The sequence below is a fragment of the Sinohyriopsis cumingii genome, chromosome 15 (assembly GCF_028554795.1).
Source record: "Sinohyriopsis cumingii isolate HCF-2022 chromosome 15, ASM2855479v2, whole genome shotgun sequence".
Classification (NCBI taxonomy): domain Eukaryota; kingdom Metazoa; phylum Mollusca; class Bivalvia; order Unionida; family Unionidae; genus Sinohyriopsis; species Sinohyriopsis cumingii.
In genome coordinates, this window is record NC_142975.1 from 53,650,986 (window position 1) to 53,667,557 (window position 16,572).

Consider the following 16,572-nt stretch of genomic DNA (forward strand, 5'->3'; position numbering starts at 1 on the left):
GATGTATGCAATTAAAAATTGAGTTGCCACATGACTGGAATTGTGTCTTACTGGAGTTAGCATATTAGTTAGTCATAGGAATGAATCATTTATCCACTGTAAGTTGCAGAATTAACATTAAGTTTTTATGTTTTGCTAGTCTATTATGTGATACATCATTCAGCCTACTCTGGTAAAATATTGCATTCCTTGGAATACTTGTTTATAATCTAGATCACTGACTAGCTTCACAAAATCTCAGTCTCTCATTCATCAAGATAATTAAGTGTTTCTGTGTTTACGTTGGTCTTTTGATTGCTATATATGAGACTTTGTTACCATTTCATGCTTCCGCAGAATAATCTGGCTTGCCTTTTATTGATTTCGAAATAAGAAAATTATATTTAGATTAACTTTCGTAATAATTAGTATAAAAAAAGTGTGTAATATTGATATCTACTATTATATTATTCTTTGAGTGCAATATATATAAAAAATTATTTTAAAACTTTCATATTGTTACTCACTTGTTTGATTGATTCTAAAATAGTTTGATTTACAATGCCAGGGTCATTACTATTGGATGAATGAGGTGAAAAATGGTTGATTTCTGGTCTGTCATTTCACCTAAACAATCCTATTAGGTGTAGGTCATTTTGTTTTGTCTAGATTTCATGAACACCATTCCCCAACTCCTTTTGTTTCAGTAAAGTACATTCATAATCAGAATGAAATGAAGGAAAAATCAGAACCATATTATTTCTGTGGACATATTTAAGTATATTACTAATAAAATTAATAATTTTATCCAACGTTTCATCTAGCAAAGATATGAAAAGATTGCTTCAACTTTTGAAATAGTTGTCAAGTTTCGAATATAATATATTTTTGTGGTTGCCATAACGGTGTCTGAATGTTTAGTGAAGCCGGGTAAGAAATGGTTGACTTATCAAAGATTATACTTTTATTTCAGTAGAAAAAAACAAATATTCCAGTAATGGTTGGAGAGAGAAATCATAATTGTATGCTAATGTTGATTCCAGATTTGTTGTGGTTTGTGGAGATGGAGAGTATATCATTTACACTGCCATGGCCCTCAGAAATAAGAGTTTTGGCTCAGCTCAAGAATTTGTCTGGAGTAATGATTCCTCAGTGTATGGCATCAGAGAGGGCAGCAATAATGTTAAAATCTTCAAGAACTTTAAAGAACAGAAGTCATTTAAGCCAGATTTTGGATCTGAAGGTAATGGTTTCCAGCCTCTCATTGCTCTACTATGAATTCATTCATTGGTAGTCAATGTTTTCCAGCCTCTCATTGCTCTACTATGAATTCATTTATTGTTAGTCACTGTTTTCCAGCCTCTGAATGCTCTACTATGAATTCATTTATTTTTGAGCCCATGTTAGTCAGAAGCAGGTTATTTTATTTACTGGTATTATCCTCAACAGTTTGTTAAAGTGTTGATTTTTAATTTTTTTATATACATTTCCTTAAACGATGGTACACTTTTTTATCAGACTTGGTATGGACCATTATGAGGATTTTACAGTTCTTTTTAAGAATTATTCAATTGAGTCTTTTGTCTTGGTGTCAGTGTCCTTGCGTTAAAGTTTTGGTTTATATGTTTTTAAATGACTAAATGCCATTCATATTTATATAAATTGCCTACATATCAAATATGGGTGCCATTAGTAAAGTTAGACAAACGTGTACACAACTTTGTCTTGGAAAAAAACAGAACGATTTGACAGCATAAATTACTTCATCGTTCAGTGCTGAGAAAATAATCCATTATGTAGTATGGATAGAAGATAAATCACATCAATATTAACAGACAGTGTAGCAGCGATGTGCTGCAAGCTTTTCTTTCTCCTCTACATTCTGAATTTGCATTCTTAACCTTACATATCTCAACTAACAGGTGGGCGATGTCTGCCCCACTTAAGTCTCATTGTTTATTTACTGTAACTTATCCCTCTTGTTTATTTACCATAACTTATCCCTCTTATTTATTTATCGTAATTTACCCGACTTGCTTATTTACCATAATTTACCCCTCTTCTTTATTTACCATAATTTGCCCTCTTCTTTATTTACCATAATTTACCCCTCTTCTTTATTTACCGTAATTTACCCCTCTTCTTTAATTACCGTAATTTACCCCTCTTGTTTAATTACTGTAACTTACCTCTCTTCTTTATTTACCATAATTAACCCCTCTTGTTTATTTAACATAACTTACTGCTCTTATTTTTTTACCATAATTTACCCCTCTTGTTTATTTACCATAACTTACCCCTCTTGTTTATTTATCGTAATTTACCCCTCTTGTTTATTTACCGTTACTTATCCTTCTTATTTATTTTTGCTGCAAATTAAATTACAAAACAAAATGTTGTTTTGGTCAGAGAAGTAACCAGCATATCTTAACATCTGTGAATACATGCAGCATTAATGAAAAATATTTTTCCTACTGAAATAATGGAGGCACTAGTGATGATTATGGGATGGTGGTCGTGATAGTATTGTGTTGATGATGGTATTGATGATGAAATATTTATAGAGATATAATTTTAGGAACATGTTTGATTTCTGTAATTAGAATGAGTTTTGAAGATCAGGATGTATTAGAGCTTGAACATGTGGAATTCTACAAGGTTTGAAAGTTGTCAGTTTATTTATAGTAATGACAATACTACAGAGATATGAGCAATTAAAGTATGGTAAGGAATTCCTGCTCCGATTTAAACAACAAATGAGAAAGTATACATTATTTTGAATTACACATACAAATAGACATTTGTTAATGTTGCAGGTATATATGGGGGTCATTTGTTGGGTGTGAGGTCTGTCAGTGGTTTGGCATTTTATGATTGGGATTCTACAGATCTTGTTCGCCGAATCGAAATCACTCCCAAAAATGTGAGTATATTATTAACCCATTTCCCATGCAATTCATTCTTCCAATATCCATCAGTGCACTCATAATACATGAAGGTTTATGTGCCATGCACACATACACAAAAATAAGCACTAATTAATACACAGACTGTGTGAGAGAGAGAGACTTTATGGTGAAAACTGCTCTGTCGTGTTTGGTTTTTGGAACTTAATTTCAGTTTATTCTGCTGTCTGATTTACACTGCATGAGTTCAGGGATCCATTTAAATATATTTATATAATTTATGAGAAGTGGAACTAATTATAAATCAGAACATTTTAAAACATTGTTTATACTTGGTTATAAGTCAAGATTAATACTACAGACTGCATAGACTTGTATCTGACATGACATAATGCGCTGGCAGATCTGTGTCTGTGCAGTTTATTAGGAGTAAACAGTAAAACACATAGCTTTGACCTTGATTTTTTGGTATTTTCACCTTAATTGTCTTAGCATTAGAATGGTTGTTGAAATATCCTTGATTACATAAAATAGTGCTTGTGCGTGTGATTTGGATTTTTAATGTAGCTTTAAAAAAATTTCAGTCATATCGCTACAATGTCTTTAGTGTAACAGTTTATAGTGATGTCTAGCACTAGGGCATCATGTCGCAGACATGTAGCGTGATGTCCCACCCAGTCACATTATCCTGAGACCAGGCCAACCAGTCCTAACTCTAACCTCTTAATGCTGAGCGCCAAGCGAGGCAGCTGTTAGTACCATTTTTGTAAGTCTTTGGTATGACTTTGGATCGAACCCATGACCTCCTGCATCCAAGGCAGACGTTCTAACCACTAGGCCACTGAAGCAGTCTAAAAGACCCCCCGAAAAAAACAACCTGTGACCGGTCAGCTGCATGTTTGCATCATGACTGGCAGTTAGTCACTGTTAGATAAGCTGGAACCACAAGATTTGGGCAATAACTGGATAAATCAATAGTGGAGGGTAAGGTGGGATGGAAATAATGAGAAATTTATGCTTGCCAAGTGCTTTCTTGCTGGAAATTACAAATGGCATATCAATTTGCCATGAACACACATGAATTGAACTTTCAGAAAAAATTCAAAAGTTTGTTGCTTCATTCAGCTGAGGTAAGTCATGCCTTGCATATAATTTATTTCTTTTTGCTTGAATACAATAAAAATATGAATTACTGCCCTGGCAAGTTTCCTTTAAGATTCTTATGACACGTAAGAGCCCCAATATGACCATACTTGTGCCTTCATTAGCATGAGTTATTCTGGATGCACGGCTTGTAATCTTGCCACACACATTCTCTGAACGTTTGTTAACTTTTTATTTCCTGTTTGGCCAAATACACTTCTTGGAATGCCTGGGCAGTCTGCATTCTTTCCCTGAATTAAGTCTGAATATATATTCCTTACCCCAAATCTTCAGGTTCTCATAGCCTTGCAAAATGCAAGGTCATTTATTTCTTATTAATCATGATTGCTCCCATCAAATGAGGATAAAAAGAAAAGAAATGATTCTCAAAAAAAACTGGTGTATGTATGTATATGGTGCAGCTAGTGTTTCCGTAGCCTTCGTAAATGAAAACATATAGGTTAGGCAAACACAACAATATTTTGAAGGTAAACTTGCTTGAATAGTATTAATAAGTATTGTCAATAAATGTCAGAAGTCATGTATACCATACGTTTAATATCAGAAGCAAGCTGCAAATATAGTCATAATATTGCAAATAATTTATTGCATGCCTTAAAATGATAATTGGTACAGTGCTTATTTATTCAGATTCAAGGGCTACTTAAGTTCCAGTTCTTTAGGTTTGTTTGAAGAATACAAAAGGCTGAATTTCTTTTGAATCACAGAAGATCTGGAGTGAAGTATTATTGCATATTGATGTTGTTTATAAGTTTGATGCAGTAGAACCAATCTTGAGACACTACATTATTTCATGTCAAAAGGAAAATGTGATGTAATATCCTGAAATACAGGCAGATGACAATGGCAGAAATGACTCTCACAGGAATTGCATTTGAAGAAAAAATGCCAACATACATTTTGTGAACCATTACAGTATCTGATAAGAAATTGGAACAGGTGGTTTCATGAGGAGGTCCTTTTCAATTACCATATATTAGTTCATTTAATAGCTTATAATTTGAGTCCAACTGTAAACTGCACAATCTCACATCTACTATCACATAATGTGCAAGCATATTTTGGTCTGTGCAGTTTTGTTAGAAGTAATTAACAGAACAAACAACATGGACTATGTTGTGCTGGCACATTATGTGACTGCAGATTGGGGTCTGTGTTGTTTGGGGTTAATCTTGACTTGCAAGGTATCTCAGTTGTCAGGATGACAAGGATTTCAATTATTATTTTGTTTAGATCTTCTGGAGTGAAAATGGGGAACTGGTCTGCATTGCAACTGAGGAGTCCTTCTTCATCCTTAAGTTCAGTGCTGAGGCAGTAGAAAATGCCAGAGGCGATAGTGCGAAGATAACAGAGGACGGCATTGAGGAAGCTTTTGATGTAAGATAAATTAAAGTACAAGTCATACAGGTCATGTAATCATTCAGTACCAATTACTTCAGTAATGGATGTTATTTGTTAAAATTGATCACCAGTACACGTACCTTTGAACGGCAGTGGTTCACATTACCTGGATCTTCATGCATAAATATTTCTTTGGAGTGTCTTTATGCAGAATCAGTGTTTAAATATGTGGGAAGTTTTCGATAAGGTCAGTTTAAAGGTGTTATCCAGTACAAACCATACTGAATATCATGCTGTGATTTCATAATGAAAGCTATCCATGATGAAAAAGATTATGTACTACCAGCTAATTGTTACAAGAGGCACAGTGTTCTCTTTTCCAGATCATTAATGATCAAAAATTGTTTGCTGCATGTTATCTTTTTGCCATTCTGCAGTCAGTATTTAATAGAATTTTGTTCAACCATAATTGTATTAAATTTTAGAGCAACAATTAATATTTAATTTCAGTAAATGTACCTGCGTAACTAACTGACAAACTTTTAGGATTGATTATGAATGTCAAGAACACTTTCATTTGTATGTTTTTCTGCATGATAATTAATGTCTATTGAAAAGCTTTGTAAAGGTGATTATATTGTGCTTTGTGAATGTCATTAATTAATTTCCAGTGTCTCATGTTCTTTTCACTTATAAGCACTAATTATCTTTATGGTGACAAGTTTTCATTTCTTTTATTATATTCAAGGTGGTTGGAGAGATTGATGACACTGTGAAAACTGGTCTGTGGGTTGGTGATTGCTTCATTTACACTAATGCTGTCAACAGACTGAACTACTATGTGGGTGGAGAGATTGTCACAATTGCACATTTAGACAGGTGAGTTCACAGTTTATGGTTATAGCCCTTTTGTGGGGACAATTTTTTGATTATTGACTTTACTAAAAAAATGCAAAAACTATTTATTATACCAAATCACTTCCGGCAACTTTTCTCATCATGAAATGTTTCTGAGGTAGATTATTTCTAACTACTTTTTTCATTTACATTTTTATTATAAATTTCAGTGAAATTTTTCTATCTGCAATATTCATTTTACTTCTATATGTAAATATGTAAAATATAGGTAATTTCAAGTGTATTTAAGATGATTTAAAATATTAAAATCCATCAAAGGTTATTACAGTTTTATTAGCATAAGAATTTAAGAGCAACCAGAACAGATCCTTACTGGAAAGACTAGTGTGCTAGATGAGTGGATGAGTGGACATGCTGATGCAAGAGTCCTATGCAGTTTTTTTGGAGTTATCGGTAGAGCAAACACCATGGATCCTGATCGCCCAGTGAATGATGTGATAGCAGAATTGAAATCTTAATTGTTTCCAGTTGTATTCTACTTACAAGTGAATATATATAGTACATCTAAAACAGATTGGTACTCAAAGTTTATTCCCATAAAAACAGATTGGTACTCAAAGTTTATTCCCAAAAAACAGATTGGTACTCAAAGTTTATTCCTATAATTGTTTGGCTGAAAGTCTGAGAGACAGCCATTAAGTCACATTCCTGTGCCTTTCTTATTTGCCTTTCCTTTACATCACATAGGCTGTCCACTTGTACAAGGAAATGGAAGGTCAGCTTTAGTATGATATTGTTTTCATACTAAACATAATCATTTCCCATTAATTAATCAAACATCAGCTTTATGACAGTTACACTTCTGTGCATATATATTAGTAAGTTTGCAAGGTTTAATGGTATTTGCATTTTTATAGGGTGATGTATTTACTGGGGTACATCCCAAAAGACAACCGGCTGTATCTGGGTGACAAGGAACTCAATGTAGTCAGTTTTTCCCTGCTCCTGTCTGTACTTGAATACCAAACAGCAGTTATGAGACAAGATTTTCAGACAGCTGATAAGGTGTTACCCACAGTTCCTAGGGAGCACAGGACCAGAGTGGCTCATTTCCTTGAAAAACAGGTAAATATGAAAAGAAATATTTCAAAACCAGCCTGATTCATCCCGATTACCCTGAATGCACTTGTACATGTGGGATACTGGTTTGTTTGTAAAAACATAGTTTACCACATTCTAACTTGTAAGTTCTACTATACTTACACATATTTATAAGATGATTCCATTCCCTGTGGGAAGTTAGAACTTTTTGTCGAAGTTGCAACTTGTAAAGTTCATGGTTAAATTGTGATAAAAATAATGCCTTCTTTCTTTCAGTTTCAGATGAAACTGACAAGTAAAGATTTACTTTCAGGTATACACGGAAAATGCATGGATTTGAAATATTTAATTAGACAGGTCTTTTTCAATACTTGCAAGGAAGGGTTTAAAAAAACAGACTTTATAGATTATGTATGCTAAAAAATTGAAGTTTTGAAACTCAAAGTGCAACTTTATGAGTATTAATGTTTTATTGATTAGCTATTCTTGTGGTTCTAGTTTGTTAGAACTCATTGAATATTGTATTCCTTACTGGTATGTAGACCAAATTTTTCCGTGTTTTATTAATATTATCTTCCTGATTTCAGGGTTTCAAGACACAGGCACTGGCAGTCACATTCGACCCAGAACATAAATTTGAGCTGGCTATTCAACTGGGTGATCTAAAGATAGCTTATGAAATTGCTAAAGAAACAGAAGTAAGTTGCTGTGCTTGTAGCTGTTTTAATTTAATTAGATGTAGTGATAACATTTTTATGAGTTAGTCATTTTTGGAACCACAACGCTCGTGATCAGTACGGTTGGAGACATGAAGTCATGATTTTTTTTTGTTCCTTTTGTATAGTTTTCGTTTCTTTTCTCAGTAATAAATTGAGTATTTATAATTTCTACCCCCTTTCTCTCATGAGCAAAGTTTGGGGGGGTATTGTAGGTTTTTTTGTGTTAGTTTATCTGGATGTTAACTTCTGTTTATCTATTATCTCCAGAATCCTTTGAGATTTCATCAGGGTCTTGATGAAACTTGATATGCTTTTTGTCCGTCTGATAAGCCTTGAGTGTATCTGATAAGCGTACTAAGAGTTATTGCAATATTTACTTTATAAATTTTGTCCATCTGACCCCTTGTGGGCTCAGAAATAGACCCAATATACTCCACTGCTTATCACAAGAGGCGACTAATTGAGGCATGAGCAGCAGTGGCTCAGTCGTTAGTGTGTGAGACTCACAACTAGAAGGATGTTGGTTTAAATCCTGCCTTCAGATCAGCCCAGGTCAGCTACTGTGGTTGACCATTGGCAAGGTACTTGCCTCCAGTTGTGATGCTGTGCCATAAAATAGTAAACCAAACCATCCATTCCTTGCACTCTTAAGTTAGTTTCTTCAGAATGACTTAAACATGAAAATTGGCATGCATTTCTATCATGACGAGAGTTTGTATCTCAGGCTTTGTCAAATTGGTATGTTTGAGTTGTGTTACAGATTGTATCTGTCATCCATTGCAGTTTGGTTAATATCTTTATATGAACTGAGCATGGTGTCTTCATAATACTTGTTAAGTGTTTGTTTCATGACATTATTTTACTTTTAGAGCTGGGATATTCTGTAAACACAGACTGACAGGTCTGACTGCATATCCTAACCTAGCAGTTACTGGCATATCTAATTGTACCTGTCCTGTCTTACACTGACACTTACTGACAGATCTAATTTTGTGTGGCCAGCACTGAAATTTACTGACAGATATATATTTGTGCCTGATCTACACTGAATCTCTGCCCTACCCCACCCCCCACAAAGATTATGTTTCATATTGTACTGGTTTTAAAAAATATGGTAGGCAGGTCATTTGTACTTAATTTGTTGAGATAGGGGTAAATAGAACTCTTGTATCAGCAAGTCCACTCATCTAGCACACTAGATGTGCAACTAGTCCAGTAGTTTTAGATGGATTGCCATGAAAATGGGTAAATAGTATGGTCATCACGCTGTTGACAAATTGACCTTGACAAATCATTGTGCTTCCCAGATTGTATAACTTTTAACTTGATGAATCCAACCAGTTTTGATTAAAAAAGTGGCACATATGCTTATCAGTTAAAAAGTACACATAAATATGTCTTTTCCCCATTCCTGCATTTTTTGATGCATTGCCATGAAACTTGGTGTATAGTACGGTCATCGTTGTTACCCATTTTAAGAAATGCATGTGCTCACAATATGTATATGAGTTATTGCACTTTTTGACTTGCAGATAGATTCCTGTGAATGCAGCTGATCTGTGATATTTAAGTCGATCATCATGAAAGTTAGGAAATATCATCATCTTATGTCCATTTCAACAAATCCTTATCACAGTTGTTAGAGTTACTTCCCTTTCTGTCATGCACATTAAAGTGGTGGATGAAAAAATCTTGTAAAGGGAACTAAGAATGCATATCGGTAGTTGACAGTACCTGTGATTTTCTTTGAGCTAGTACTCATTTTGGCTTAGAGCTGGATATAGTGTTTGAAAGAATCTTGCTAACTGAATTGGTCTCTCAGTTTTCAGTGGATCAACTTTAGGTTTTTATACGTTATGGCCATTATCAGAAGATGTGCATAATGACAAATCTTTGGTTGGCCAAGTGGTCTGTAGCACTCACCTTTACTGATCGCTGCCATCTCACCTCTGTCCATGTGGGTTCGAGTCTCAGGCTCATCCAATGTGGGTATGTGAAAAAGCATGCCAGTAGCTTCCTTTGGATCATGGTTCTTTACAGGGTTTTCCTGGGTTCTTAATCCACCAGTTATACAGTTATACAGGCTGCCATGTAAAGCCTATTATGTGCTGAAAAATGGTGTTAAACCTGCAACAACAGCAACAAATCTCAGTGCTCTCATGCATGAGTGGTGATTGTTTATATTTGTGAGCAGATTTCTCACCATTCATATCCTTAAAAAAATTATTTAAATTTGCGAAGAATTGTGTTTGATTTGTGTAGAATTGTGTTTGATTTATGTAGAATTGTGTTTGATTTGTGTAGAAATGCATTTGATTTGTGTAGAATTGCGTTTGATTAGTGTAGAATTGTGTTTGATTTATTAAACAAACCAAACAAAAAGACTCATTTAATATAGTAATAATTAATCACTCATGAATTTTTTGACTGATTTTAAGGTGACAAGGCTGGCTGAAAACCTTTGCTCATTTTTGGATATTATGACAGTAGACTTGCAAAAATGTCAACTACTGTGTGAAAATTGTCTGTGATGTTATGCCTGATGTCAGACAAAAATTGGTTTTTCATTTTCAGTACATAAGCCATATAAATTTATGATTTGAAATTATGTGTCTGTTATTTTACAATGATATTTAAGTAACTTTTCCCAGGCCTTAGTTTTACCGGATCAACTTTAAGTCTAGACCTAAATGTAAGTCTAGAATCCAGTGATCTGATGGGCTAAAATATAAATCTGATTTAAAATGATTATTCAGATGTCTCAAGTCTAAACTTATTTTAAGATTTAATTTGGTGAAATTGGGTTCTCTTTTGTTTTACAAGTATTGATTATAATAGATAAATTCACTCAGGAACTGTGTCACATTTATCTTGATTTGAAATGGAATTATTACAGAATTTGTCAAGGTACTAATGTAACAAGATAACCAGGTGGGATTTCGGATTCACAACAGTACACTTTTGATGGTGACACACATACAATGTTTAATGATAAATGACTTAAATGAGAAAATAATTATGATTAATGCATGCGTATGTAATATCCAAATATTGGATCAGTTAACATGATCCACACAAACTTAATAATGAAAATATAAATAAATGACTTTACACAGTGATTTCACAATGAAATAATTATGTTTTACTTAAATAGTAAAAACTGGTATTTTGCTCATAGTAAAAATGTATGCACTCAAATAGTGAAAATGATGAAAACAAAGGGACAGATGTACAAAATATCTTTACAGTCCCAAAAAACACACTGGGTATTACAAACCCCAAAGATTAACCCATGGCTAAAAGATTACATGTATGGAGTTACACACTACGTCACCAGCACACTTGGCTATGAGTCACACTGGTCAAGCAGACAGTATTCCAGGTTGGTCAATCAAGCAATCAGCATCCACCAGTCTCGGTCAGCAATGCCCGATCACCTGCTACTCAACCAGCAACACTTTACTCAACTTTACAGCTGCTATGGTTCAGCTTACAGCTGCTATGGTCAATTTTTATGGTTAGCTCTTCAGCTTGTACCACAATGACTCCGATAACTCTGATCACTCTGGTCAGCTCTACAGCTGAAGATGTGCAAGTCCTTAAAGTAGACCGCTCACTGACAAGACGTTCTGTAATGTCAAGATTTTGTCTTACGGAGAGGCATTTATACACAAACAATGCTGCAATATATGTCTGTGTGCTGGAAGTATTCGGTTCTTCCCATCAAAAGCAGTTCGCACATGCAGCATAGGATTAACTGAACTATTTCGAAATCTTTGTACAATATACATAAATCATCCTCGGGTATTCATGTACACAATTCGAAACCCGGGTACATGTATTTAATAAATAAAAGGATTTATACAATTCCGTGACAACTAATATGTTTTCATAAAATTATCAGTACCACAATTTGTTTAAAATTATCTTGACTAAGACAGGGTTGGATAACAGGCCTGGCTTGTAAATACCCTTACCCTATAGTGGTACCATCAAGGACATACCAAAAATCGAGACCTTTGATCTGTTACATGACACATAACATGAATTTTATTTCAGGCATGCAAAATGGCTTTTATTTTATCCAGATTCACCTACAAATAACAGGGTAAATGACAACAATATTTACCAAAGTCAATGAGGACAAGCATATACTTGCCTCCCATGTATATAGTGTTAATTGACTTCAAATTGCAGTTTATATGCAATGTGGTCAGATGGAATTTGGTCCAGTTTGGCAGAAATGCTTGAAGAGATGGGTCAAGTCCGAGTCAATTTAAAGTAATGTAACCTCCAGACATGTCATGGAGTTAAAGTTCCCTCCCTTATTTCAACAGCTCAATGGGAACAAACACTCAGCATGTCCAAGCATGGTCTTGGGGTCTGCAAGCCTAGATGCATGCTGTATTATTTTTTGACATGGAGGAATATGTTTTGCTATCTAGCCAGGCCATATAATGTTGTTCCTGCTGGCCATACTCTACAGTCAGGGAACAGGAATACAGCACTTCATCAAGCTGTACCATATATGGACACCAGCCAGCCTTTACGATCTTGGTGCAAGTCTTACATAGATGACCCTTAAAATATAGACTTGTGGAATAAGAGCACAAATTGTGGAAATACATTTATCTGTGTTAAAATCCAGATACTGGCTTGTCAATGTATGGTTGGTCCTCAGTTAAAATGGCATTGATCTGACATTCATTATGGCCACCATAATTGCAGGTATGAAATTTTTTTGATCACTACTACTCCAGAATGGATAGTCATATCTATGAGGGCTTGTCTGGTATCTAGTTAGTCATAAATGAAAATGATCCAGATCTGGTGGCCATCATCAAAGTCTTGTTATTTCCACTCCTCCTGAATGGATGGTCAGAATTTTTAGGTGTTCAGTGACAACTTAGTCGTCTGTTCCATGGTTTTTTTGTTTTTTTAAAATAACTTGTCATGTTATGATTGCAAAATAATATAACTTCTTTAAAAATCTTTTAGAAACAGGTCCATTACAAGGCTATTTTATTGTCATTGAACCCCGAAACCTGTGGCTATGGACTGTCCTTGATGAAGTCCCCATAGATCATTTAGCAATTTTACTTGGTTTATCATTTTTCCATAACAGTGATAAATGTCTGTGCTTTATTCAGTCTGTTGAAAGTGATACAGCAATCGACCATGTATAGGTTCAATGTTAAATATAGTTTGAGAGCTAAATCAATAATAAATCGGCTTTATTATCTCTTTATAGTCAGAACAGAAATGGAAGCAGTTGGCAGAGCTTGCCATTAAAAAGTGTGAATTTGGCTTGGCACTGGAGTGTCTTCATCAAGCACAGGACTTTGGGGGACTTCTACTACTGGCCAGCTCATCTGGAAATGGTGGGATGATGGAGAAGCTAGGAGAATTGGCAGAGAAATCTGGGCAAAACAATGTAGCTTTCTTATCTAATTTTGTGCTGGGAAATACTGAAAAATGTTTGGATATTCTCATTAACACAGGGAGACTACCAGAAGCAGCATTTTTGGCAAGGACATACCTTCCTAGTCAAGTATCCAGGTTAGAAATATTTTCATACATGTTTTCCATTTCTGTTTAGTTAAGCACAAAGGATTTTTAATTTTGTAAGAATTACTTGGGTAGTTCTATTACTTGAAAGGTTCTCCTATTTTAGAAGACACTGTTTTGACATAGACTGGTCTTTTAATGTTCTCCTATTTTAGAAGACACTGTTTTGACATAGACTGGTCTTTTAAATGTTCAGTAGGTCAAACCAGAGTACCTTGAGATAATTACCAGCCATGGATATGTGACCTAGTAAGAAAAATCAGTTTCTCTTTCATTTTTATCTAAGTCAAAAATAGTGGCAGAAGTATTGTAAATAAGTAATGTCTCCCACTTTTCATAGAAAATGGTGAACGTTAAATTGGGCATGCCTGTCCTTCTGTCCAGCTTTCCTTCAGTCTTTCAATCCAGCAGCCATCCCACTTTCATTTCTGCACAATAACTCACCTTTAAACCATGTTTTGTATACATCTTGAAATTGACAAGACTTTAGCAAAGTTCTTTGGTCAGTATTTTAAATCATCATTTGGCACAGTTATAGTCCCTGATTAGCCCTCTTTGATTTCTATACAGTAACTTCTGAATCTATTTTGTGTTTCCTCGGATGTGAAAGGTCACGGGTTTGATCTCTGGCCAAGTCATACCAAAGACTAGAAAAAAATGATGCTAGCAGCTGCCACACTTGATGCTCAGCATTAAGAGGTTAGTGTTAGGACTGGTTGGCCTGGTGTCAGGATAATGTGACTGGGTGGGAAATGATGCTACATTTCTGCAGCATGATGCCCCAGTGCTAGACATCACTATAAACTCCCAAACTGCAGACATTGTAGCAATATGACTGGAAAATTGCTAAAGCATATTAAAAATCCAAATCACACACACACACAATTTTGTGTTTGTTCCAAATTTGGTATGCAGTTTGATATTGATGAGATTTTGGCTGAATTCAGTTGTCAGCTATGCCATTGTTTAGTGGAGTTATATCTCTTAATTGTTATAGCCACCCACTTTTGTTTCTGCACATTAATTCGAAATCAACTCCATTCATTTGATGATGTAAAGATAATAAATCCTGCTACCTAAGATATCAATTTTACACAAGTAATTGCCTATATTTTAAACTGATTCTGCAATCAAATCTCTGCCATCACTTAACCTCTTCACTACTGATCTCCATATCTTAAAACTTGATTCTAAATTTTTTTGGTGTTTTTTAAACTGGTCTCAGTGCATTTGTGTAATGCCTACCGTTATTTCCTTTTGAAAAGAGTACATACAAAATAATGATGTATTGCATCATTAAATGTACACTTCTGTGAGGGGTTAGATGGAATGTAATGGAATCATATCCCATTTGTAAAGGTATATCCCGTCTGAAATGGGTTAACATATACAATTTTTATTGTGCCTTTCAGAGTGGTTCAGCTATGGAGGGAGAGCTTGTCCAAAGTGAATAAGAAGGCAGCAGAGTCGCTAGCTGATCCTACAGAATATGAGAACCTGTTTCCAGGCCTGAAGGAGGCTTTCCGAGCCGAGCAGTATCTCAGATCCCAAAAACAGAAACCAATACCTGCACACTTGTATCCTAAAGTTCCTGTAGGTTGCCATAATTTGCACTTGATGAAGTTTTGTATGCGAGTAATGGGGGGATAGGATACTTAACGTTTCCTCCTCACTATTACTTATTCACCTAACGCTAACATGATTGAGGATTGTATTCAAAAGAGAAAGCAATTTTTAATTATTTTTCTTAGTAAATTTTTGTTTGAGGATACTTTCCCAATCACTTAACTGTGAAACCCTTCCACACCTCCTTGCATATATGTGTATCCTTGTTGATGTACCACTCAAGCTAAAACTTACCGACAAATCCAGTTACCTTGTGTTCTGGGGTTGTAATGAGTAAGAGTTTCTTCCCTTTGTATAGATGAGAAAAATGAAATTTTAATCTTTTCATGATTGCTAAATTAGAGCTTCTTCCCTAACATTAGTACGATCAAGTTAGCATTCATGGCTAAACTTAACAACGTATTCCAACATAAATAAGCAAAGCTGACTTTTGTAAATTAATTGTAATTCTATGTGTAGTTTGTTCAATTTATTTGCACTGTTGTTGAGAAATAAGTGTGAATCCTGCAGTTTTGAATTTTGGAATAAATCCTGCCTTCTAAAAATAGTTTCTGTGGAATGGATTTGGGATATTAATATTTTAATATGGATGCATAGAATTGCTGTGGAAGTAAATGAATTTTATTGTGCTTATGAGCTATGTTAATAAGGAATTGTGGCATTTTATTGTTTACTGAGTATAATAGATGAGTAAATAGTTGGTGTCTGTTGAATTACGAGCAAAGCAGTCATCTAAGGTAACTTCTTGCCTAACAAGTATGCCTTGTCAGTTTTACTCACTGAAGATTTTGTCTAATAAGATAATTTTATTCAAGTTTGGAGTCCCTAGACATTTTTATGCCATCTTTATCTGTGGAGAATGTTATGTCCCATCTCATCAGACTTAATAAGTTTCAGTGTTTTTCAAAACCTATCACTTCAGTTTAGGCAATAAGGGATTACATATTACATGAAAGATTTTTTATTTACCTGTGAAGTTAAAGAGCTTGACAATGTGCAAAACTACAAACCTCTGAAGCTGAAGATTTGAAAATGGGGCCAGAAAGTGCTCCAATGAGCATTGGCAATTTAAATTTTCAAAACAAGCCACATGTTAACATATTTTTTATAAAGAATTTTATTTACTTTAAATTGCAATCAAGACCTTATCAAGTCATGAAATTAAACGAAGTAATGGGTCAGTGTTTTGAACAGTTTTCTTACTGATAACATACAAGTGTCTTGAGAATGGTTTGTCATAGGGGTAATATCCAAAATTGCATAGTAAATCATCAGAGGCTCTTACTTGGTGGCATTGGTGTATAGTGTGT

General features: G+C 34.6%; 1 protein-coding gene across 2 annotated transcripts in view; it reads left to right on the forward strand.

The window, feature by feature from the left end:
- Nucleotides 1–16,572, forward strand: part of LOC149781811 (coatomer subunit beta'-like) — a 61,837-nt gene that overhangs the window by 24,133 nt on the left and 21,132 nt on the right. For both annotated transcript variants that reach the window (XM_089935983.1, XM_089935982.1), the window contains exons 10-17: nt 1,023–1,222; nt 2,796–2,902; nt 5,283–5,426; nt 6,139–6,269; nt 7,166–7,373; nt 7,937–8,047; nt 13,320–13,627; nt 15,049–15,229. In XM_089935983.1, coding sequence (XP_089792109.1) covers nt 1,023–1,222; nt 2,796–2,902; nt 5,283–5,426; nt 6,139–6,269; nt 7,166–7,373; nt 7,937–8,047; nt 13,320–13,627; nt 15,049–15,229 — 1,390 coding nt within the window. The remainder of the gene's footprint in view (nt 1–1,022; nt 1,223–2,795; nt 2,903–5,282; nt 5,427–6,138; nt 6,270–7,165; nt 7,374–7,936; nt 8,048–13,319; nt 13,628–15,048; nt 15,230–16,572) is intronic.